This window comes from Amphiprion ocellaris, chromosome 5 (genome assembly GCF_022539595.1).
Source record: "Amphiprion ocellaris isolate individual 3 ecotype Okinawa chromosome 5, ASM2253959v1, whole genome shotgun sequence".
Classification (NCBI taxonomy): Eukaryota; Metazoa; Chordata; class Actinopteri; family Pomacentridae; genus Amphiprion; species Amphiprion ocellaris.
Window position 1 is genome coordinate 4,814,111 of NC_072770.1, and position 26,172 is coordinate 4,840,282.

The 26,172-nt window shown below is 37.1% G+C and overlaps 2 protein-coding genes across 8 annotated transcripts in view; both read right to left on the bottom strand.

Moving 5' to 3' along the window:
• Positions 1-4,896: 4,896 nt before the first annotated feature.
• Positions 4,897-16,231, bottom strand: igfn1.3 (immunoglobulin like and fibronectin type III domain containing 1, tandem duplicate 3). Its single transcript, XM_035949012.2, has 24 exons — positions 16,020-16,231; positions 13,469-13,536; positions 12,631-12,753; positions 12,417-12,553; positions 12,186-12,285; positions 12,048-12,089; positions 11,917-11,962; positions 11,531-11,714; positions 11,306-11,419; positions 11,056-11,218; positions 10,662-10,934; positions 10,030-10,551; positions 9,813-9,937; positions 9,583-9,724; positions 9,187-9,480; positions 8,467-8,763; positions 8,174-8,353; positions 7,951-8,079; positions 7,555-7,863; positions 7,374-7,459; positions 7,030-7,222; positions 6,512-6,808; positions 5,165-5,491; positions 4,897-5,051 (listed from the first exon to the last, which is right to left on the bottom strand). The coding sequence occupies exons 2-24, from the start codon at positions 13,518-13,520 to the stop codon at positions 5,047-5,049; spliced, it is 4,140 nt and encodes a 1,379-aa protein (XP_035804905.2). The 5' UTR covers positions 13,521-13,536; positions 16,020-16,231; the 3' UTR covers positions 4,897-5,046.
• Positions 16,232-17,419: 1,188 nt separating this feature from the next.
• Positions 17,420-26,172, bottom strand: part of igfn1.1 (immunoglobulin like and fibronectin type III domain containing 1, tandem duplicate 1) — a 30,180-nt gene continuing 21,427 nt past the window's right edge. For 5 of the 7 annotated variants that reach the window (XM_035949006.2, XM_035949008.2, XM_035949005.2 and 2 more), the window contains 13 exons: positions 24,996-25,160; positions 23,542-23,666; positions 23,249-23,390; positions 22,756-23,049; positions 22,311-22,607; positions 21,407-21,586; positions 21,174-21,302; positions 20,782-21,090; positions 20,169-20,254; positions 19,893-20,085; positions 19,494-19,790; positions 18,192-18,518; positions 17,420-18,070 (listed from right to left, as the gene is read on the bottom strand). In XM_035949006.2, coding sequence (XP_035804899.2) covers positions 18,066-18,070; positions 18,192-18,518; positions 19,494-19,790; positions 19,893-20,085; positions 20,169-20,254; positions 20,782-21,090; positions 21,174-21,302; positions 21,407-21,586; positions 22,311-22,607; positions 22,756-23,049; positions 23,249-23,390; positions 23,542-23,666; positions 24,996-25,160 — 2,549 coding nt within the window. In that variant the 3' untranslated portion in view covers positions 17,420-18,065. The remainder of the gene's footprint in view (positions 18,071-18,191; positions 18,519-19,493; positions 19,791-19,892; positions 20,086-20,168; positions 20,255-20,781; positions 21,091-21,173; positions 21,303-21,406; positions 21,587-22,310; positions 22,608-22,755; positions 23,050-23,248; positions 23,391-23,541; positions 23,667-24,995; positions 25,161-26,172) is intronic. The other 2 variants (XM_035949011.2, XM_035949010.2) reach the window with 1 other exon arrangement.

The following is a 26,172-nucleotide window of genomic DNA, read 5'->3' on the forward strand; positions in this document are numbered from 1 at the left end:
TTTTAGATTCTGTGTTTATGGATAGGGTTAACCGAACCCTTTTATTTCTCTGTATGTTTTGCAGCCTTGACTAATAACATAATATACATCTCAGCAACAGTCTACACTTGTTATTTTACTCAGTAAGTACTGAAATCAACCTGACTCTGTAAGACTATCTCATCTCACATCGCCTACTTTTTGGTGAACCTTCACCAATTACAAAGCAGGAAAATGCAATCATTTTTCATTTAGGCAGAGGTGGGTAGAGTATCCAAAAATTGTACTCAAGTAAGTGTAACGTTACTTCAAAATAATATCACTCAAGTAGAAGTAAAAAGTAGTCATCCAAAAAATTACTCAAGTAAGAGTAAAAAAGTGAGTGGAGTGTAGCCCAGTGTAACGGAGTAAGAGTAGCGCTTCTTCTTCACAAATTTACTCAAGTAAAAGTAAAAAGTATGGCAGAGTAAAACTACTCTCAGGAGTACATTTTTTCGAAAAATTACTCAAGTAAATGTAACGGAGTAAATGTAATTCGTTACTACCCACCTCTGCTTTTAGGTGATGACCAACTAGCAATGAAGGCCAGACTCTTGTAAAACAGCTTTTAAAACCCATTCAAAATCAAGTACCAGATGTATTGGATGATGCTCTGTAAAAAGTATGGGCACAAAAGCATTTTTTTCTCCTAGAACTAATTTAAATGTAAATTGGACTTAGTAAAGGATTTTCTCATATTTTTTAAATCAAGGTAAAGTGTAAAAGATGGCTTTTACTGTTGGTATTAGGCAGTATGGAGAAAAAGTGAGAGAACACATGCCACCACATGCTTAGGTGGCAAATTATACATCCACTAGTATTTAATTTGGGCTTTATTAACCACTTGGCTGTTCAGTCTCAGTTTTATTATACTGGCATATAATCAGATGTGAACAAACACACAGTAACACAATGATCAACTGTTAATAGTGGTTTGTGCAACCTGCAGAATAAGGATCACTTTTCTATGTAAGTCTGTTTACATCAAAGAGTGTTTGATTGGGTCAGATATCCTCTGACTACTGTTTCCAACAAGTTACTTTACTGCCTCGGGCCATTTTCGCTTTCTTATTTTGGGTGAAATCATCTTCACTTGAACACAGAAGAGAAATTATCTGCATGAATTCTGAGAGTAACAAGTCTCGTATCCTGGCTTCCCTCCACAGACTGACTGTTCATTTTAGAATTGATCTTAAGATTTTACTGATCACTTTTAAAGCTCACCAGGGTCTCGCTCCAAGCTACGTTTGCGATCTGTTGACCCTTTATGAGCCTGCTGGCATAGATCCCTAGGTGGATCCTTTCTTGGTCGATCCAAACTCGAGGCTTAAATCTAAAGGTGACTGAGCTTTCTCCATCAGGACCCCTTGTCTTTTGAACGACCTGCCCAAGAAGATAAGGTTTGCAGAGTCAGTAACTTCTTTTAAATCACTTCTTTTTAATAGACTAGCTTTTATGTGAATTTTATTTTTTTTTAGCTTTAATTAGTGTTAGTGTTTTATTTTGTATTATGTCCTGTTCATTTTATATGTTCTGTCATGTTGTATTTTGCTTTTAGCTGCCTAGTTCCTTGGTGTTATGTCATCACTCATTTTTTAATTCTCATTTTTTTATTTTTAATTTCTAACTTTTAACCCTCCATCATCGCTGCCTAGTTCCATTGTTTGATGTGTGTGCACATCTAGCTAATTAGTAATTTCACTTTTTATGATTTTTACTGTTTATTTTAATTGACTGTTCTGCCTTGGCTCCTTACATCTTGTCTGATTGTGTTTTATGTTTTAACCGTCAAAGCACCTTGTGAACGCTGTTCTTAAGGGTGTTATATAAATAAGGTTATTATTATTATTATTATTATTATTATTATTATTATTATTATTATTAATGATGATAATAATAATAATAATAATAATAATAATAATAATAATAATAATAATAATAATAATAATAATAATAATAATAATAATAATAATAATAATAATAATAACTATTCTGGTGTTGTAAGTAACAACGATTTATACTTGTCAGTTTAGGATTTTGAAATGCTGCTTTTCAGCAAGGAGACGTGTTTTCTGTTGAACACATTGAGCACCTCGAGGGTATTTACTTACAGGTTGTGAGTCAGTCAGATTCCTTGAGGAGTTTAAACCACCAACCAGTTATTGTGGTCTCAGTGCTAACAGAGCTAGCCTCAGTTTAAGCACGATTGTGTGTGTGTGTGGATATTTCCAGCCGTGCAATAAAAGCGGATGCGTGGCAGAGGAACTATGACTGCTCTTAGGCATGGGAAGCTGATATGAGAGGCTTGATGGTCTTGAAGGCATTTATTACAAGAGGTCACTGAAGTCAGAAGCCTTGAATTCTACCCTACAAAACAATGACAAAACAGGCTAATATTACACAATCTAGTGCAGCAAGAACAAAAGTAACCCTAATTATGTGTTAGTAGCTTTTTTTCCATTTGTCTCCTTATTTTCATTGGAAAATGTACTTGATCAAGGTGGTCAGTTGTTATACTTACACTCAACTTTCTGACCAAGTTATGAAAAAGCATTCACAGCATCTCTATGTTTATGCTCTCAGAGAATGTTTTGCTGTCCTTTTCTGTACATACACAACAGTCAGAGATTGTGTATTTTTAGCTTCCCACTGCAAAGAATTGCCAAATACTACTGCTGTGTGGTTATAGGCTTTTAAATGTCAAAGCCTGGTATAATAAACTCGCACTAAAGAGTTGTGTCGATAGTAACAGCAAGCCATGTGGGTTCTGATAATATTAGTGTGTCCCGGGACTTTATACAAGATGAGCAGTTGTTAGCAAGGTTGCACTTGGTCATGCATATGAAATTGTATCATTTATGACTTTCCATAATAGACTCGCAATATCCTCTGGAAGCCTGCAAACACATGTTCGCGATAAAAGAGAAATTTGAAACCATGTGACATTTGGCAAAGTGGAAGCATTGCACATGGAGTTAACAAATGGAAAGGCACAATAAATGCCTCACAGTATCCCAGGGGCTGTATGGAAAAGCGCATGTGATTACTACGGGATGAAAGACAAATCAAGGGTATCTTAGAATGGAAAAGGTTTGAAACTTGATATGTGAGATATTATTTTGGAAGAGATGTTAATGTAGAATGAAAACTGGTTGAATTGTATCTGAATGCACCAATAAATATAGAAATCAGGACTGAAGTTATCTTGTTGTTTTGGAGCAAAGCATTTCAGGTCAGTACATGTTGTCAGGTTTGTTTTTAGCTACTGAGTGACTCTATAGTGGCAGTAATTGCTGAGTTATCCAACCAGTTACATCCAGACTAAAATGTCAACCACCTTGTGAAGCGCTTTAACATTGTGTACAGACATTCATGGTCTCCAGAGGATGAATCCTGACATGACTCTATCTGCTCATAAGTGATATTTAGTAAAACGTTCATGATTTTGAAACAATGTATCCCAGTTATTGTAATAATCCCTTAAACATGCTTCTAGCACCATCATGAGGTTGATTATGGTGGGGTTTAATGTTTATTCACCCTTGGGTGATTACACTGATAAAAAGAATTTTTTGACCAGTTAAATTAACTGCTTCAATTGGTAACATGCAAGTGAATTAATTTTATCCCAGTTAATTAATGAGCAATATTAATGACACTGGTTTAAACATGGGCAGCACAGTGGCTAGGTGTTTAGCACTTTCACCTTGCAGCTAGAAGATCCCCAGTTCGCATCCCCGGCCTGAACCAGGGATCTTTCCGCATGGAGTTTGCATGTTTTCCCTGTGCATGCATGGGTTTTCTCAGGGTACTCCAACTTCCTCCCACAGTCCAAAAATATGCTGAGGTCACTTAGTAACTCTAAATTTTGATATCTTTATTAAAGCAGGAAGATAACTGAGATTTATTGTAGAGTACTTTTATCTACAACTCTAAAAAACTTCTAACAGTGATGACTACCACATTATTTTTGTCATTATATTTAATTTAATCATTTAAGATAAATTGTATAAGTTTTGTATCAAATGTATCCATGACTGTGGTGGATGACTATGCTAATGACTTTCTCAGTCAGTATCAGCGGTAATTTGTAAATCTAAGTATAAATACCTCCCTGTGTATTTACATTATTATACATTATTACCATGGCATCATGGTTAATATTTAGCTCTAAGTACATCTAAGTGTAGCCTCACAGAGCTACTAGAGGTGCACTACTTTCTTGAAGAGTCAAATAAAATCCTTCCATCCTGCCCAGGAACTTTATAAATAAAACTGCAACATTTTGTTGCATTGAGAATAGCAAAGGAAAATATATCAAGTAAAAATAGGTAAATAAATACGCCACTCAGCCACAGCATTAAAGCCATCTGTTCAATTTTGTGTAGGTCCCCTTTGGACACCAATACTGGACCTCTGTGGGGTGTCTTTTCTGGAGCCTGGATGTTGGCAGCAGATCTTTTGGGTCCTGTAGGCTGAGGGGTGAGTCTCAGTGAATTGGGTTTGTTCTGGCGTGTCCTGCAGATGCTCACTCAACTTGAGATCTGGGAAGTTTGAAGGTCAGATCATCGCTTTCAGCTCTTTGCCATGTTCCTTTAGTAATTCGCAGGCTGTTTTTGAGGTGTGGTGGGCCGTACTATTGCCATGTGGGGATGTACTTGGTTTTGTTGGTTGGTCCATGTCAGAGCAATATCAACAGGAAAGCCAAGACCTAAGGTTTCCTAGCAGAACACTGCATCGCAACAATATATTAAATGTTTTTAATTTCACCTGTCAGTGGTTTTAATGGTGTGGCTGATTGATGTGAATGTTTGGGTGTAAGATTTGTAGAATGCTAAATTTACGCATGCAATTTCTTTTTACTTCTAATGACCATACTTTATTTTCTTTGTCACAATTTATTTAAACACATTGATACATGAGTTCACAAAAAAACACACACAAATGATAGTTTTGAAATTGCTAAATGATATTCCATTTAATTAAATGGAGTAGGCTTCTTGAGGCGTTCAAGATCAGTGTATCATCCTAATCTGAAAGGGTAGAAAGAAGAGGAAGAGAAAGGTTTAAAGTCAAACCTATTGGGACAGAATTTAAGATGTAACTAAAACACTGTGGATATATATATATATATATATATTTTTACCTTTGACAACAAGTTTAGTCGAACACTCTACTCTGCCCAGAGCATTTTCAGCAATTACAGAGTAATCTCCACTGTCCTTAGACCCAACTTTGAGTATCACCATGGAGCAGACCCCACACGTATTGGTGATGTAGTAGTTAGTGTTGGTGTTGAGGCTGACGTTGTTTCGGTACCAGGTAACATGGGGCCTGGGGTTTCCTGTCACTGCACAGCTCATGTAGCACTCGTAGCTCTCTGGGCTGTTGCGCATTTTTAGTGGAACAGAGAATGAGGGAGGCGTCTCAAAGTTGCAGTCCTTGGTTTCAGGAAGCATCAAAGAAAATGTTTCTGCAAGGATACAAAAAAGCAATGTTAAAGTGGTGTAATACGAGTACCGATACCCTTTTGATGGCAATATTCTTTTCAACTGCTGATTAATCTGTTTATTTTTGCTTCAGTTCATATAGTGGGATGTGAATTAATCTACCAGTTTATCTTTATTATTATTTATCTTAATTATTTTGTCTAAGAAATGTCAAAAAAACAAACAAAAATTGCCATTCACAGCTTGTCAGAGATTGTATGTGTTTAAATAACGATGTAATGACCAATCAGTCCAATTGTCCAAATCTTGAAGACATGTAATGGACATTACAAGAAAAATTATGGAAATTTTTAAACCTGTACTGCACAGATTTTGTCCCCTTCTGGCAGTGAGAGTAATCACACAAACACTGTTGAACAGTGCTTATGAAGTAGTCTTGTCTTGCTGTTGATGTCTTTCTGTATTAGACTGTAACTCCTTATCCGAATGGCAAGTTTTTAAAATTTATTTATCTAGAGCATTGGAAGCTTCTTGGAATACTACTACTACTAGCACTACTGGTATCTCAGTGTGTTGCCATGAAAAGCAGATTTAAAACTCCAGAATACTGCAAGGTACATAGATATTTACTTGGTGCTGATCAGCTTAATCAGAGTTGTGTGAACTCATTTAGTAAGAGCTTGAATGTAATGGATATTCATTTCCATGTAAAAGTGCTACACTCCAACTTCAACTGATTATCAAAATAGTTTGTGATTGACATTCATTTGATTGATATTTAGTCTAATTGTTTCTAGTTCTGTGTTCATGTGCATGTATTTAGACTCTTTGAACTATATTTAACAGTTATTTTTGTTGAAAAATAATCTGTTATTTTTTTGATTAATCTGTCAAAATTTGAACATGAAATGACATACCCAATAAAAGGTTTGAAATTTAGTTTGAAATTATCGAAACTAAAACAAACTCCTGATCAAAACTTAACAAATTTGTTCTTACAGATGTGTTCTACATCATTTTCAATCACTGTTGCTGAAACCTGCCTTTCTTCCTCTTCACTTCCCAGGTTGGTGACTCAGAAGGCTTAGAGAGCCCCATGTCGTTCTTGGCATAGACCCGGAACTTGTACTGCCTTCCCGGCATGATATTGATGGCAGTGAACTTGTTATTGAAGAGATGGTGAGCCACAGTTTGCCAAGTGCGCTTAACAGAATCGTGCTTGGTGACCATGTAGTGTAACCTGTCATCTTTCTTCTCGTCTGGAGAGGGAGACCAGGAGACCGTCACTGTTCCGGACACGTTCTCCTCCAGCTCCACAGGGCCTGGAGGCTTGGGTTCATCTAGAGACAGGTAGGAAACCATTCTTACTATTATCTTAGCGTTATTCTTAGCTATGCTGACTACAGAGGGAATGCTGTAACATCACTTTTTTTTGGCTCCAAATGATTACTTGATACTAAAATTACAGTCAATTATGTATTGCACACACAACCTTTGTTAAACGTCTCATTTTTGTTTGATGATCTGATTAATTTGATGTGTACACAGATTTTCACTGCACCTGTGACTCTTATCTCAACACTGGAGGTCTCCTGACCAACGAGGTTCTTGACAATGATGGTGTAGATTCCAGTGTCATGACGCTCTGCTGAGGGGATTATTAACTGCGATGATGTGTCTGAGTTGCTCACTGTCACATGTTTGGCTACAGGCACGTCATCCTTGAGCCATGTGATATCTGGTATTGGAGAGGCCTGTCAACAGCACGAGATGACAGCACAGGGCTGAGATGTGGCTTTTGAAGAGCAGCAGACAAGTGCGTAATCTGCCACTTTGTACAGGACATTAAATAAAACAACCTGCCATGTTCATGTTCAGACATTAAGTTTGAATGATATACTGAACCTCAAAATTGAAGTTGACTCGAGCAGAGTTCCCAGCTCTCATCACCATAAAGTTCTTCATTTTTTTGTCAGTGAAACGAGGTCTCACTATAACAATGTGGAAAAGGTTTCAAGATAATTAGAGAATGTGACTAAACTAGATAATCATTCATGTAGAAGGTTCACGGTTTCCATTGACTCACCTGGAGGAGGCATTGCAATGATGTAGTTGTCCAGCTCCTGGGGCTCACCATCTCCACCTTCATTGGTGGCTACAACTCTCACCCAGTACATGGCCATTGACTTCAGACCCATAATGGTGTAAGAGGTCACAATAATAGCACTGGAGTTGCAGCGGCCCCATTCTGGGTTTTCTGCCGGTCTAAGCTCCACAAAGTATCCTTTGGCCTCATCTTGGACTCCTTCCTCCTCCATGGGTTTGGTCCAGCCCAGTGATAAAGTGGTGTATGTGGAGTCTGTCACCTTCAGGTCAATGACTTTACCAGGGGGCTCTGAAAGTGTAAAGAGTTAGTAGTTTAAGCATATATATGTTAGCAATAAAGCATAAGAACAATAGTTTTAATCAGCTTAACACTTACTCTTTGGATCTCTTGCAAATACAAATTCAGAAGGTGTGCTTGGTTCTCCAGCTCCAGAAATGTTAATAGCTGACACTCGGAACTCATACTCGATGCCTTCAACAACATCCTTCACTGCATACTCTCTGGCTGTTGGCATGTTAAGATATAATACAGTGTCACATCTGTGTTTACAGTAAACAAAAGCGTTATATATTGAACAGTAATTATTAAACGACATTACCTTTGATGGGCTCATCATGTGGGTTGACCTGGCTCCACAAATTACTGCCGTTCTTGCGTTTTTCTACATTGTATCCCAAAATGTTGGTTCCTCCAGTATTAGAAGGTGCAGACCAGGCGAGATTGATACAGTCTTTGAAAGCACTGACAATTTTCGGTGTAGATGGAGGTCCAGGGTATGCTAAAAGAATAAAATAATAATAATAATAATAATAATAATAAAAGAGAAAACTGGCTCATATAAGGCTTTTTTCAATAACACATACTGTGTGTGAGACTTTTGAAAAGACCTACCCTTTGTCCCTGCCTGGATGTCATCAGTCTCCATCATTTCACTTGTGCCTTGATCAGTTTCAACCCTGATGTGGTAGCAATACTTTCTTCCATGATCCACATCAATGTCCCTGTATTTAGCCTCTGGGCCAATCTTGCCCAACTTCTTCCAGCTGTTTCGGCCAATTTGCTGGCGCTCCAGGATGTAGTCGGTGATGGGTGAACCTCCAGCATCTTTGGGAGGTCTCCATTTGAACTCAATGCATGTTGCTGAACTTTCAATGATATCCACTGGGCCCAGTGGTGGTGTTGGTTTATCTAAGACAAGAACAGATGAGATGGAACTTTATTAATCTCAAAGGAATTCTTTTGTACCGGATGTTGCTCAAAAAACAAAATTGCATAGCATGAGAATAAATGCTGTGCATAATAGAAAAGCAATAAGATGTAAGTGTAATACCCTACTGAAAATAAAAAATAAGCACACTAAACTAATACTAGAAGAGAAAAATAAGCAATATGGGAAATTATTCTGAAGTGGAAATATTACATATATTACATTATGTATGTGAAAACAAAAATACTGCACATGAAATTCAAATATTGCACATAATAAAGAGATCTTTAGCTAAAACAAACAAGAAATAGAAACAACAACAATGCTTTTGTCCATGACTTGCATAATATATTAACTGTTTTAAGAATTAAGAACAAAGACTTTTAACAGTGTACAAACCTTACCCAGTACAATAAGTTGTGAGATGGCTTCAGTCGTTCCAAATTCATTTTTAATCTTAATCTTAATTTCTCCAGATATTTTGCGTTGGCACTTGGCTAACAGCAGGCGGCTGTGGGAGGAAGACTTCTCAATCTTGGTATGGGTGTCCTCCAACAGTTCTTCACCCTCATTGTACCACTGGATCTTCATGGGTTCACGGCCAACAAATGTTACCTTGAAGGCTGCGTCTTTTCCAGTTTTGATTGTCACAGGTTTTATGAATTCAGCAAGATCATCAGCATTGATTCTCGGCGGATCTGTGAGAAAAACAAAACAAAACTCAGAAATTTTCACACTGAAACTGCTGATCTTAAAAACATGATTTTACAGAAATTTGAAGTTGTTTGTTATTGTAGTACCTTCAACAATTAGTGCAGCTTCAGTTTTACGTCCGTCGGCTTCACATTTGTATTTTCCGTTATCCTCTTCTTGGCAGTTTTTGATGATTAGCTTGCGATAAGTGCCATCTTTAATGATACAGATATTTTCTGTTGCTGTAATCTGAAATTGTAGACACAACTGTAAGCACATTTGAATCTCTGAGGACTACAGGTGAAACTAATAGTCTGTCAACTCCTATGTTCCTCACCTCTTTCCCATCTTTGTACCAGACTCCATCGCACTCCTCACTGCTCAACCTACAGACCAGTTCTGCGTCAGTACCAATAATAGCATTTACATCTGACAGTCCACTGGTGAAGTAAACTCCTGGGTCTAAAGAAAACACAAGCTCATCATTAATTCTGAACAGGGACATATATCCAGCAGTATTCTGAATGAAACCCTTGTATTCTGTTGCAGCTTACCAATGACAGTATCTGGGACAAGTGGTCCTGCTCTCACTCTCTTTCTTTTCTCTTGAACAGGCTCCTCCCCTTCAGTTTCAGCAACTTTTGTAGGAGCCTCTCCTTCCTTTCCTTGTTCTTTCTTCTTGGGTTCACCTGCTTTTTCTCCTTCCTGTACGTCCTCCTCCTCCTCATCTACATCCTCATCTTCCTCTTCAGTCGTAGGTTCTGCATTGTCTGTGCCTTCTTTTCCTTCTGCTTTTGCCTTTGCTTTTGCCTTTTTTGCCTCAGCTTTAGCTTTAGCTCTGGCTTCTGCTTCTTCTCTGGCTTTAGCTTCAGCTTCTGCTTTCTCAGCTGCCAGTGCGGCAGCTACTGCTGCTGCTGCTTCTGCCTCTGCCTTCGCTTTTGCAATCAACGCCTCTCTCTCTTTCTCAACTATAGCACGTTGCTCCTCAGCAATCCTCAGAAGATCCTCACTTCCGCCACCTGCTCGAGTGGTCTTGCGAGCTTTTTTCTTTCCAGCTGAGTTTGGATCTTTATCAGCTAATAAAAAATACACAGAGGCAGGACAGTTTTATTTTAATGCTTCCTGAGACACTTTTAGTATCTGATTACAGTCTAATGAGATACAATGTAAAATATTCATACACTACCTTCCACTATAAGCCAAGCATTGCAGGATTTAAGCCCAGCTACAGCTGCATAAATTCCTTTATCCAGTGGCATACAGTCCTTCACCACCAATGTGTGAATTAGCATGTCTTCTGACACAAGAATGTCATATTTGTCTCCCTGCTCCAGTGAGACGTTCTTCCCCATCCAACTAATCTTTTTCAGTGGTTGTGATATCAAACACTCAAACACAGCATCCTCTCTTTCCTCTGCAGTCACGTCCTGAATCTTAACCAAGAAATCTGCGGTGGGAACTAGACAGAGCAAAAAATTACAACTCAATACAGGATCTGGTATTTCACTTCAATGGGAAAATCATGTATTGCTGGTCTTAGCGCTTGTCTGGCATTGCCCATGTGCGATGCATCATCTTACGTTTTAAGTCGGTTGAGAAGATCTTTACTCCGTCAACTTCCACTTGGTATAATCCTGCATCCTCAGGATTAACACCATTGATGCTAAACACAAATTTCTTTCCCACTTGCTTCAATCCATGTTTTACCTCAACGTCAGCATCAAAAGGAACCATTACTCCGTCCTGTAATATGAACCATGCACAAAAATGTGTGAGCGCAGTATGTTGATTTAATTAAATCACAGTTAGGAAATAAATTGTTCATCTCACCTTGTACAAGAAAATTTTGCTAGAAGAGTCTTTGAGGGACATTTCAAGTTCAAACTCTGCAGCACCATCATCTCTCAATTCAATGGGCTTTAGGTTGCAAAGTCTTTCAACAACCTATGGTAATTGGAATCACAGAAGAAGAAAAAAAACTTTGAGTTCGTGTTTCTTGTATTACAACATTCTGCAAGTGCTTTATATTCATATTTAGATGAAGCTGAAACACACCCTTTCTTGCTCTTTCTCTCTTTCCACCTTTTTCTCATTTAGTTTCTTCAGCATCCCACGGAAATCAGTGATGTTATACTGTGCACAGATGCGCTCGTAATCTTTCTTATCTGCACTCAACAGCAGTTCCCAAAACTTTTCATCGATTTCTTTCTTTTCTTCTTCTTTTGGTTCAATGCCAACCCTCAAAAAGAAGACAAAGGTATTCAATTCAACACTGTTAAAACAATTAATTATAGAACATTTTAAGAAAATATTTTGGCAGAAACTAATCTAAAATTGATTAAAACACACACAAGTAGATCAAAACACAACTAAACCAAATTGCACGATAATGATTTTTTTTTTTTTAAAAAGCGATTTTTGTAAATTTTCTTTCTACTTACATGGTCTTCAGATTTTTTTTGAAATCCTCAGATAACTCTCGGACAGCTACAAGACAACCAGCATCACAGTTACAATTTTCACTGAACATCTCACTCACTGAATTGTTATATATTCAATGTAGGTTGTGTACCTGTTCTTGATTGTTGCATGGCTTTGCTCTTTTTATAGCCAACTAAAACGGAGGAAATCAAAGTGAAGTGAGGCAGACGTAATTTATCTTGAATTATTTTTTATTTAATGTATGTTACAATGAAAATAAGTAGCTTGCCTTCAATAATGTTAAGTGTAGTAGTTACAACAGCTTTTCCATATTCATTTCGGGCAAAACACTTGTAGGTATCAGCTTGATCCGGGGATACATCAGGCATCTATCAATCAATTCATTTAACTGTCAGTACTGTAGCTAATTTAGAATAGTGCAAAAAGGCCTATTGATCATATGTCAGCCATATGTAGATTTTAAAATCTAGCTGTTATGAGAGTATCTTTGTGATCTCACCTGTAGTTGGTGTTCACCGGTGCTTGCATCAAAGACAATTTTGTACCTTTCTTCATCAATTTCCCCATTATTTCTCATCCAGCTAACAGTTGGTGTTGGTTTACCAACAACTATTGCTTTGAAGATAGCAATTTTTCCTGCAGCAAGAAAGGGCAAATGTTTAATTATCTTCTTCAAATAAATTAAGGAAGTGATTTACACTATTTTACATTACCTTCCTGAATAGTGAGAGAGATGGGTTTGCGAGTGAAATCTGGGGTGGTCATCCCATCAGGTATCTCCTCCACGTATTGGGTGACCATGACTCCGGGCACCCGTGACCTCTTTTTAATCCTCACTGTCATTAAAGGACAGACATTGTGTTATTAGAACATTTAGAAAGAAATTGTGAAGATTCTATATGAGCTGGGATCTGCTCAAGGTTTCTTCCCATTTAAAGGGAGTCTTTTCTTGCTACTGTCACCTTCAGGCTTGCTTTGGGGCTTCAGGCATATGAGTTCTGTAAAGCGTCTTGAAACAATCTGAATTGTAATTGGCAGTATATACACTACCGTTCAAAAGTTTTGGGTTTTTATTTTTAAAGAAATATTTTTTTTTTCAGTGAAGATAACATTAAATGAATGATAAATCCAGTTTAGACATTGTTAATGTGGTAAATGACTATTCTAGCTGGAAATGGCTGATTTTTATTGGAATATCTCCATAGGGGTACAGAGGAACATTTCCAGCAACCATCACTCCTGTGTTCTAATGCTACATTGTGTTAGCTAATGGTGTTAAAAGACTCATTGATGATTAGAAAACCCTTGTGCAATTTTTATGAATGAAAGTGTGAGTTTTCTTGGAAAACATGAAATTGTGTGGGTGACCCCAAACTTTTGAACGGTAGTGTAAAAAAAAAAAAAAAATTAATTGAATTGAACTGAATTTGCCTAAATGAAAATTTTCTATCAGAAAATACTACAGTATGCATTCAGGTTTGATGACAGAACCTGTCGTTTGTTCGTAACAGTCCGATTAAAGGCAAGTTTTTCAGTGTTGCAGTTACTTACCCTGCCCTGGAGCCGTCGGCTCTTCGTCCTTCGCTTTGCGTATCTTAAACATCTTGACAACAGCTTCTCTGTTAATGCAAAAATATTACAGTGCAAATTTAAAACACCGAATACTGATGACAACACTGTTTAGTTTGCTTGTAGCTTGTATTTTTATTATTTGTATTCACTTTGATGATTTCTGAATTGTGTAATTGGATTGTTTACTCTCATATGAGTGCATAGCATATCATGGGATTTCTGTCTGAAGCTGATGGCTTCGCTTGACCGCTGTAACCATGAGACTCCCAGTCTGTCTGATAAGTAACTAGAATGTCTTCCAGATGGTCTGAATTTGCAATCATTTATCATTGTTGTAAGTAGTGGCATTTTTAAGGAAAATCTATCATTACAAAGCACAGTAAAGAAGCAATGGAAGGTCATTTACTCTTCCCCCAATTGCAAAAATTGGGCTAAATAGTATGATGATGAGGGCTGGAATCCAGGAAGTCAGTGCTCGAGTCATGTTTAACGGGTTTGTGATTCTATCTTTATTATTATAAGAATTCCCATGACCACAGACTACTTTGTATTGTAGATTCCTGCAAGATTCTGTCCTAATTTTGCAGGATGTCGGTCACACACCTCATAAAACTGGCTATCAGAATGTAAGTGAGTGACTGCAGGTGTAACATTAGTCATCTTTGCATGTAGGTTTTGCTCTCTTTATAGCTCTGAGTTATCTAAGGAAATAAGTGAAAAGAAAACATATTGAGCATCACTACATGCAAATATTATGTTGGTAGGTTAATTTTTGCCCTTCATAGTCATGACAGAAGAAAATCTGAGTACTTCCGAATTCAATTCATAATTAACCTTTAAAAAAAGTAGAATTAATCATATACGATACTCCAGACTGACCTCCTGTCAAAATATTATGTTACAGATTTAGTAATTATTGATGCATTTTAACAAATGAAAAGTAATCTGATTTTTACATATGTGCACAAAATATGTAGTAATTTTGCCATTTGTTTAAAAACAATTGTTTGAATCTTAAGAACTAAAAGGGTCACATTGGCATACTGATATATCTAAAAATGGAACATCAAGATTTTAAAATGAACAAATGAATTCAGAAAAAACATTTATCGATGCTTAAATTGATAATATAGAGGTATATTTAAAGTTAAATTATTCTCATATATGTATCTATCACGTGTACACTCATATGATGTGAGGAATTTATTGTTTCCTACATGTTCCAGTGGAAAATAATGTCAACACTCTGTTCTCACTCTACTTACATGCAGAATCTTAATTTTTTTTCTAATCTCATTACTCCAAAGACATGAGCCTTTTGTTCTTGAATTATATTTGATAGCTACTTAAACTATTATTATTATTATTATTATTATTATTATTATTATTATTATTATTATTATTATTATTATTATTATTATTATTATTATTATTATTATTATTATTATTATTATTATTATTATTAAGTTTAACTGAAATTAATTACATTGAGTTCTGTCACTTGATGAAGTATCTGCATATTTTACAGTTTTGCCTATTTGCTGCGCTGCTGCAAAGCTAAATTTGTCTTAGAGAGAAAATAGCTTTGCTCAGGGTGTTATGAATGTACTGATCTATGCATGTCAGGTCCTAAATTTCACACCTCAGCTTTATGGCAGAACAAATACTTTTACTCAGCTTTTATGTGAAAAAATGCTAAATATAATGTCAATCTAAAGCCTGGCAAAATAGCGACAACCTTTAGGAGGAAGGTATAGGGAGGATCACGTACATAACACATAATTAAGTATTAATTTGTATGCAGGTGTCTGTATAGTTTGACTAGTTAGTTACCACAGCTCTAATATTAATAGCAATAATTAATAAAAAAAAAACGATTATTTTGATAATAATTTGCTGTATTGTACAATCAGGCTCTGATCATTTTGCTTTCCTAAAAAGCATGTATATAGACAACAAAGTAGTTTCTCATTGTTGGCACTTCATCATAGGACTCTGTACTGTTATGAATTGACAGATTACATGCCCTTTTAATATAAATTCTTACTTTTTTATTATCTTTTTTCTCATTCTGACTTAGGCAACATGCAAGCTGCTGTGAAACAAAACCCATACAATACCGTTCAATAGTTTGGGGTCACTTAGAAATGTCCTTATTTTTGATAGAAAAGCATTTTCTTTCAATGAGGATAACATTAAATTAATCAGAAATACAATCTAGACATGTGGTAAATGACTATTCTAGCTGGAAACAGCTGATTCTTAATGGAATATCTACATAGGGGTACAGAGGCCTGTCTCCAGCAACCATCACTCCGGTGTTCTAATGGCTAATTGATGATTAGATCGTGCAATTAAGTTAGCACCTGAATAAAAGTGTGAGTTTTCATGGAAAACGTGAAATTACCTGAGTGACCCCAAAATTTTGAATGGTAGTGTACATAAATTGGTGTAAAATATAAAGATGATTTTCATGAAAAATGCAGTCATATGTTCATAATTCCAACCAGTATTTGGTGAATGTACTTACTGTTTTTTCAAGGAAACTGCTGTGCTCCACTGTCTGTTGCCAGCCGGGTTGCAGCTAATGTTTAAGTGTGGGCTCTCCGTTTTGAGAGGCAATAAACCCTTTCAAAGACACCCAGAGCTGCCAAGCCTGCTTCTCTTGGGGATCGGTTTACTGACATGCATGCACTTTGGCTCTACAATGCTATAGGTTCATGAAAAGGCGCCACCAGAGATAGTGCAGCAGTGAAGCTCCCTAATCCCACCCTCAAACCTGTAATTTGAACAGCAGGGTGCTTTTGGGTCTTATTAAAAAGGGAAGTCTCATGGGAAGTGACATAGATGTGCCAAGCCTGAGCTGCTTTGCCATTAGCTTAATTGTACATGTACACTGGCTGATCTCCATCCAAACTTTTAACAAGAGGTAAGTCTTGATTACATTTTATTTATTAATTTAGTTGTTTTTTTTTAAAGCTGTTTAGCCTTGATTGTTTTGCATGTTTGTAAATGAATGAACCAACATTTTCAAATGCTGAAAGTCTATATGAAAAAAGATTTGGCTATTTTTCATGGTTTTTTGGTATTTTCTATGACACAAAAGACTGACTGCTAAAACTTTTTCTGTTCAAATCTGATCAAAAAAATAATGAGCCACTGTTATTTTTAAATGTCCTTTTATACTGAATCTGAGCAGAGACAAGTGAGCGTTCTCTTCTCTTTGAAACTGAGAAGTGTCACCCTGCACTCGTCATGTTTTTGCTCAGGGTGCAACTGTTGACCCTCTCTTCTTCAGTGACTCTAAACTTGGAATGATGTGTGACCCTCCCAAAAAACTATCCCCTGGGAGGTAATACAAGAAGACTGCGCATAAATTATTCACATAAAATTTTATGAATGTGAACAAGTGGCATGAATTTTGATACTTGGTTGCTATGTCCAGGCTTGACCCAGCACTCATACATTTTTGGCCAAACATTTTTCTTAATACACACACATACACTACTGTTCAAAAGTTTAGAGTCACCCAGGCAATTTCATGTTTTCCATGAAAATACACTTTCATTCATAATAATTGCACAAGGGTTTTCTAATCATCAATTAGCCTTTCAGCACCATTATCTAACACAATGTAGCATTAGAACACAGGAGTGATGGTTGCTGGAAATGTTCCTCTGTACCTCTATGGAGATATTCCATTAAAAATCAGCTGTTTCCAGCTACAATAGTCATTTACCACATTAATAATGTCTACACTGAATTTCTGATAAATTTAATGTTATCTTCATTAAAAAAAAAAGCTTTTCTTTCAGAAATAAGGACATTTCTAAGTGACCTCAAACTTTTGAACGGTAATGTATGCATTTCCTGTTAAATGTTAACTCTTTCACAAAGTGACTTGCAGGTCAGCTTAAAAACTCAGCGCAATGCAGGATGAAATATTTATTCATACCAAACCCACACACATTTTCATATGCATGACATACTATCACCAGAATCTGTAGCATATAAATTTTATTTCAGTGTGTTTTCTCATTTTAGTCTTTTGTTTAGGGGAAGATTACACATTTACAGTTACTGAAAAATAGCAATTGCAACCAAACTATTACTAAACATGTGGAAGTATCTTGGATGTATTAATGAACTGAAAAACACAAGCAGATTATTGCTCCAGCTTTAGGTCAACAATGAAAATCAGCAAATCACTGCAATTAGTGTAAAGTATGACACATTTCTTTGCTGTTTAACATAATATGGATATAAATACAGTATGTACTATTGTATTTAATGCTTCCATTTATTGATGTTACACAATTAAAATCAAACAATACATGTTGGTGACTTGTTTCAGCAACATTTGTATCCCTAAGTAATTATTGTGACATTAATTTTGAACAATTTGTGAATCAAATGTAAAACAATCTAAAAAGAAGGTTTCACCAGCCTTAATAAATAATAACACAATCCCCATTTGACAGGGTTGTCATACTGAAAGATACAGTGTGAATTATCAAAATTCTGGTTTAGTTTAGGGTCTTATAGCAATTCCATCATCTTGGGTATGTTTTTTATCTTATTCTGGAAAGAAAAACAAAGGAAGTTGTTAGTTTAAGATTTAAACATTCTTACTATGAATATATTGCACAAAGTATAGAATGAAGCATGTTGAAACTACAGATATTTTGTGTTAAAGACTTGCCTCTGACGGTCAGTTTAGTAGAGCACTCTGCCCTTCCCATTGAGTTTTCTGCAACAATCTTGTACTCGCCGGTGTCTTTAGGTCCAACTCTCAGTATGAGCAGAGAGCAGACTCCACAGGTGTTGGAGATAAAGTAATTAGTGTTGGTATTCAGGCTGATATTGTTGCGGAGCCATGTCACAGAAGGTGTTGGATCCCCTTTCACAGCACAGCTCATATAGCATTCATAGCCCTGAGGAGCGCTGTGCATTTTCAGAGGGACGAGGAATTTGGGAGGAGACTGTAGATTACAGGGCTTCGATTCTGGCATGGTCACTTTGAACTTTTCTGGAAGAAAGGAGACGTACATCAGAATTCTGTTCATGGAACAGGAGATAGGCCTAATGATGATGTTACAAAACAGCGATTGGAAATTTACATTACATTTTGGTCCTATTTACACTACTGTTCAAAAGTTTGGGGTCACCCAGGCAATTTCATGTTTTCCATGAAAACTCACACCTTTATTCATGCACTAACATAACTGCACAAGGGTTTTCTAATCATCAATGAGCCTTTCAGCACCATTAGCTAACACAATGTAGCATTAGAACACAGGAGTGATGGTTGCTGGAAATGTTCCTCTGTACTCCTATGGAGATATTCCATTAAAAATCAGCTGTTTCCAGCTACAATAGTCATTTACCACATTAATAATGTCTACACTGAATTTCTGATACATTTAATGTGATCTTCATTGAAAAAAAAAACTTTTAAATGGTATTGTATGTACTGCAGTTTCTCATAATCACAAAGCACAACAACATAGAAGCAGTGCTCACATACAAAAAAGTGCCAAATTAACTGGCTGAGTATCGTTATCTCTTCACATAAGCAACAAAGAAATGTGTACATGCATGAAAGGAATAAGGGATACAGGACAAAGTGAGGGTGGTATTTGACTGCTGGTGAGGCTTAAGAGATTGTTTTATTGCCCCCAAAATACCAACCTGCATTGTTGCACTGACCTATGCCCTACTGCTTAAAACACTTTACTAGATGTTTCTGTAGGTATAAACTTCATCTGCATACAAAATTAGAATCATACGTAAGCACAGAAACATTTCTGTAAATTGGCACAGTACACAGTACACCTACAGCACAGTGTATATCTGGTCTCATAACATCATTGATGCTTTGAAAAGCTGTTATACAGTTAATATGAAAGTACTGCATTTGATTCAGGTTTCATTTTTGTGAAAAATACAAAAAATTTGTTTTTTCAACTACAGATATTGGTCTACTTGGACCCATTTTACACACCTTTTTTGGTAGAAATCAGCCATTTTGGTGACTCAGAGGGTTTTGAGGAGCCCATGTCATTCTTTGCGTAGACTCTGAACTGGTATTCTCTCCCTGGCATTATGTTGCAGGCTGTGAATTTATTGTTGAAGATTCGGTCTGCAACTGTGTTCCATGTTCTTTTGTTGGAATCACGCTTCATCACCATGTAGTGCAGCCTATCATCACGCTTCTCATCAGGGGATGCAGTCCATGAAACGGTCACTGTGCCAGGCACGTTTTCATCAACCTCCACAGGACCTGGTGGTTTAGGCTCATCTGGTGGTCAAATACAAGTTTTGTTTTCTTTTTAGCTGCAGTATATGGAACAGAAGTCGAGTATTTATACAGTACAATGGTGCAACAGTGCAGCAAACTCACCTGTGACTCTAATTTCAATACTGATTGTTTCTTGACCAACAATATTTTTGACAATGATAGTGTAGATTCCAGTATCTGTGCGCTCAGCAGAAGGAATCAGAAGCTGAGATGTGCCCTCTGCATTGCTGATGGTCACTTTTTTAGACACTGGCACTCCATCTTTCAGCCAGGTTACCTCTGGCCAAGGGGAAGCCTACAAAGAATGCCAAAATATATTTTTATGAGACTTGCAAGAAGATAGAATGAAATCACTATATATGCTATTTCATACATTACCTCAAAGTTAATATTGAATCGTGCAGAATTTCCTGCTCTCACCACCATGAAGCTCTTGATTTTGGCATCTGTGAATCGTGGCCTCACTACATAAACAGCAGGGTGAAAGCTGGTCATGTGTCATTCATTTTGACAACAACAATTGTTGTGTTTTTTTTTTTTTTTGAGGAAGAATAAGATATTATAGACCAGACAAATCACATCTTTGCACTCCAAAAATACAAAACAAATCTTCAGCTGAGATACTATATATTATAGTTGAGCAGATATTTATTTTAATTTATTATTGATCCCAATGTGCCTCTGTGGCCATAATTAAACCAAATAGTACCAGAAGATTGAACTGGACAAACGTTTCTATGCTTGTGTTGTTTTCATTTTTTTTTTTGATGATTCAAAAACCTAATATCTAGAAATTATTGCTTTCTTAACTTGAGTCATATGACACTTTGAAATAATAAACCAAGAATTAATGAATGAATTTGTCACAATTGAACTCATTATTAATTACACAGTCATACTTTATATGTGTATAGCATTATTAGAGTCCCTGTAATCACAGTATTGAATGCTCTAACTGTATGATAGGAGTAACTGAAGTGATTTTTCTCACCAGGAGGGGGCATAGCGAGGATGTAATTATCCAGCTCCTGTGGCTCTCCTTCTCCTCCATCATTAGTAGCAACGACTCTCACCCAGTACATGCCCATCGACTTCATGCCTTTCACTGTATAGGTATTCATGGTTATTGCATTAGAATTGCAGCGATCCCATTCTGTGTTCTCAGCAGGCCTGATTTCCACATAATATCCCTTAGCTTCATCTTCAACCCCCTCAATGTCCTTGGGTTTGGTCCAAGACAGAGACAGGGTTGTGTAGGTAGAATCTGTCACTTTAAAGTCAATGACTTTACCAGGAGGCTCTGCAACATAGATCAAAGTCAGTCATGTATATATTTAATGCTTCATACAGTCTAAAAGATGGCATTTGTAAATGTCCACCTACTTTTAGGGTCTCTGGCAAACACAAACTCAGATGGTGTGCTGAATTCACCGGCTCCAGAGTTATTGATTGCTGACACACGGAATTCATACTCCATGCCTTCCACCACGTCTTTTACAGCACATCCTTTACCTATATAGGGAATGTTCCAGCAGTATATCATTAGACCACCACCTCCAAGTGTCAAGCTGTGATAATACGAGCAAACAGATATGATAGGTGAATAACTGAGTCACCTTTGATCATTTCTTCGGGTGGGTTGACTTGGCCCCACAGGTTGCTGCCCTTCTTGCGTTTCTCAAGGTTGTACCCCAGAATATTGGTTCCTCCAGTGTTAGAAGGAGGACTCCAGGTCAGGTTGATGCAGTCCTTAAAGGCAGTGACAACCTTTGGTGCAGATGGGGGTCCAGGGTATGCTGGTGTACAGAAAAGATGAGATTATTTCTTTGAGTCTGTAACTAGAGTTTGTGTACTGCCGAGGAATTGATCACAATTTCTGGTTAATACAGTTAAAAATTGGATCACTACCATAACTTCACTATATGATAAATGTATGGTTATGTAAAAACAGTCCGGTCACTCCAGAAAGTGACACAGAAATCCAGTATTCTTTAGGAAAGAGACAAAACTACAGGCATTATGATGATGATTGCTACCAAAAAAACTTTTTCCTCTCACAATTGTACCTAATTTCAATAACTTGAGTATACAAAAATGACAAAAATGCTCTACAAACATACAAATTTACAGAATATTAACTTGGCTACCAGCGAGACAATAAGTTTGCAGAGTTTCTTTTGCAGATATGTGCTCTAAATTCCTGTCAAGAAGAAAGGTTTCTTCTTGATTTGTGAAAGATGTCATACTTGCAGGAGATTTAAATATTTGATGGTTCAGCTCACCTAAAAATAAAAGCTGAGCTGTTTCCTGTACTATAAGTTTAGTTTGCTGTTGAGTAGTATTAATAATTTGCTGATCAAGTTGACCAAAGCTCATGTCGATATGTCTGATATGCGCTCTTCATCTGCAAACAAATTTGTTGATCCATTTGCAATTTCATTTTTTGATGAATTTTGATGAACTCTGAAAAAGTGAAGATTTAATGCTGACCCCATTTCAGTCATTTCAGGCTGTTCTTACCTTTTGTACCAGCTTGAATGTCCTCTGTTTCCATCAGCTCACTGGTGCCCATCTCAGTCTCCACTCTGATGCGGTAGCAGTACCTCCTGCCGTGGTCCACATCGAGGTCCCTGTATTTGGCCTCCGGACCAATTGGCCCTACTTTCTTCCAGGTGTTGCGACCGACTTGTTGTCTTTCAAGGATGTAGTTGCCTATCTTGCAGCCACCGCTGTCTTTTGGGGGTCTCCACTTGAAGTCAATTGCAGAGGAGGAAGCTTCAACAATCTCCAGGGGGCCCATTGGAGGAGTGGGTTTATCTGGTAGAAAACAAAGTACAGCACACATTACCTTAAGTTTGACAAAAATACCTCATATATAGTATGATTTGTTGCTTACTTTCTATATGAATGCAAAACACTGAATGAAAAAAGTCTGTGGTTTTCACAGAGTGTGTTTTATACATACCCAGTACAATAAGCTGGCTGAGGGCCTCCACAGTGCCAAACTCATTTTTAAGTTTAATCTTCACTTCACCGCTGTCTTTGCGCTGCAGCTTCATTAGAAGCAAACGAGTACATCCGTCTGAGTGCTCGAGCTTGATGGTGGATTCATCAGAAAGCTCTTCACCCTCGAGGTACCACTGAACTTTTATTGGTTCCCGTCCAATGTAAGATAATTTGAAAGTAGCCTTGTGTCCTTTTTTCACAGTTACAGGAGTTTTAAATGCTTCCAGTTCCTCAGTATCAAATCGGGGTGGATCTAAATTGAGCCATGAAAAAATAGAGATACAAATATTTCAAGCACAGATATGTTATCTAGTTATATACATTAGACAGACTAAGGAGTAATATGCAGTTTTCTAAAAAAAATTATTTTCATCCAGACCTGCAGGCAGTCTATAAAGAATGATGCAAGGCCCGTTTTCAAATAAGTATATTTGTCAGACAAATGTTTTTACCTTCAACCGCAATTGTGGCCTCAGTCTTCCGCCCATCTGCCTCAAATTTATATGTTCCAGCAAATTCCTCAGTGACTTTGTGAATTTTCAGCCTGTGGAAACTTCCCTCTTTTGAAATAGTGATACCCTCAGATGATTTCACCTGAGAAAAAAAAACCAAAACATACATTACAGCAAAACAACAAATAAAGAAGACATGAAGGTGTACATTACTATGATGATAACAATACATATTCAGCTTTATTGCTGCACCTGCATGCTAGATAATGACTGTATTAACATACAGGACGTACCTCCTCTCCATCTTTGTACCAGATTCCCTCACACTCTTCACTGCTCAGTTTACACTCCAGCTCTGCTGCTTCTCCAATGATGGCTTTGCAGTCTGACAGGCCAGCATGAAAGTGAACTCCAGGGTCTGAGGATTCATCAACAAGCAAGTTAGTGAATGCACATGTCACACTGCTTACAGTCTACATACAATTCATTGTTGTAATTGTGAATGTACAATTACAATGATGTCATGCATTCATGTGTATACGGATGCATGGGCTACTCACTTGTATGTAATCCAAGTATCTACACACTTACCTCACTTTTGAAACAGCAACAGTTTGCATCTTCTTTCAACATTTCTGCTGATATGTGCTTTATTATCTACTCATAAAACACTCAAAATATCACATTTGAAGACAATTTATAAGGGATGTAAGAAGTGAGCATTAGACTGAAACTTGATGAAGATGTCTTCTTTGTTAAAGTTAGCTTGAGTGTCTTGTTTGGCCTTCTTCATCTTTAAGGAGTTGAACTCTTGGCACAGCTCATAAGAACATCTTCACAGAGTTATTCATTTGCCTCTGTTTGCTTAATTGGCTTTGGAAGAAAGACAGACTCTTAAGATGTAAAATTTTCCTCGTGGGACACTGACAATTTCCTGGACAGTGCAAGATGGATCATTTTTTCTGTGTGACGGGAATTCAGTCTTCAGTCACATAAAAAAAAAAAAAATGGTTTAGAACATGGTCTTCCTCCAAGGTCAGCTCAGTGTCTTCTATCTTCCAGCTATGTAAGAGTGTGTTGAAACACAAGTGTTTCCGTTGTGTCAAATACACAATCGGTTCTGCAGTTGCTCATTTAAATATTTAACCTCAATGCACCGACTCATCCTGGATTAACATTTAAAAAGGCAAGCAAGGATGTTAACACAGATGCACACAGAGCACAGATGCGTTTTAACATCGCACACACACACACACACACATACACACACACACACACACACGCACACACAGTCATGGTCTTCAAACGAATACATAAGAGACACAGGTTGACAAAAATAAACTGTCTGCTGATATCCAACCTGTAAGTCAGAGAAGTAAAAATATGTAACCAAAGCTGTTCTATTATTTACAAAAACATAAGTAAAGTATGTTTTTTATTAATTCCACTTTTGCAACAACTGAGAAAAATAATTATGCTGTATGCTATACGGAAAAAAAACATTAGTGTATCAGATTTGATTAGCGTCTTGAGGCACACTCAAGGTTACTTCCACACTAGTTGCACTCTGATCAGTCTAAAACACCATTTAACCAATTAGAGATCAAATATTATTATACTATTCAGTGGTGTCACACCTTTATTCTGTTAACCCTCAAACCACTGGGAAAGTCATTTACTCACGAAATGACTTTGTGCAGTGACAGTGCTTCCCATGCAGCAGTTAAAGCAACGCCCATAATCTTACCACTAACTGTCTCCACGATCAATGGGCCATGCCGTTTACGGCCTGAACGTTTGCCAGCTGCTGCTGCCGGCTCACCACCGTCCTCACTCTCACCATTTTCATCACTGCCTGCTGCTGGCCCGCTGCCATTAGCACCACTGGCATCACTTGCTTCTGTGCTTTGTTCTTTTCAGTTTTAGGGGATATCATCGTAATTACCATCAATCCAATGTTTCTCATTTGCTGTTGCCTTACAAATAACATTAATGAAAACAGCAACAATAATAATTAAAATGTCGACATAGAAGATGAAAACAAGATATACAGCAGCAACAGGAATAACAAACATAAACTTTAATGCAAAGGAACAGGGTTGTGGAAAAGGTGAGATCCAACTTGCATCTTGTAAGCATCACTTGTGGCATGGATGCATTATGCTGCATCACAGATGATCGTAATATTTCTGTCTCTCCAAAAAACAACAGAATTCAAAATCTGCCAGTAACAGATACATTTTAGGCTCTAAAGTACATACACACAGATACATCTGTTAGTGAGTCACCTTTTCCATTTATCTTCTACATGGACAAATTCATACATGAAATGTAGCTGCAAGCAGCAATGAGGGGGCCAAGCAGTTCAGCAAGGCACCGTTGCCATGACAACTTGATCTGATCATGTTAAAAGCATGGCTGTAACCACTTATAGCATTTTTTAAATGTAAATTACCTTAAGAATGGTTGTTAGCAATGTGATGTCACATTCAGTTTGACTGTTTTGGACTAGATGGAGCATGTGGAGTTTTGGATGTGTAGGCTCTAAGCACTGCAGCAGTTATCTGTACCACTGCTTTGAACTCTGCTTCATCCAAGGACTTCAATGCTGTCTTAGTTTTAAAAATTGAGCTTATGGTATACTACCGTTCAAAAGGGGTCACTTGGAAATGTCCTTAGTTTTGAAAGAAAAGCATATTTTTCAATGAAGGTAAGATTAAATTAATCACAAACACAGTCTAGACATTGTTGATGTGGTAAATGACTATTCTAGCTGGAAATGGATGATGTTTAATGGAATATTTATATAAGGATACAGAGGAACATTTCCAGCAACCATCACTCCTGTGTTCTAATGCTACATTGTGTTAGCTAATGGTGTTGAAAAGCTAGTTGATGATTAGAAAACCCTTGTGCAGTTATGT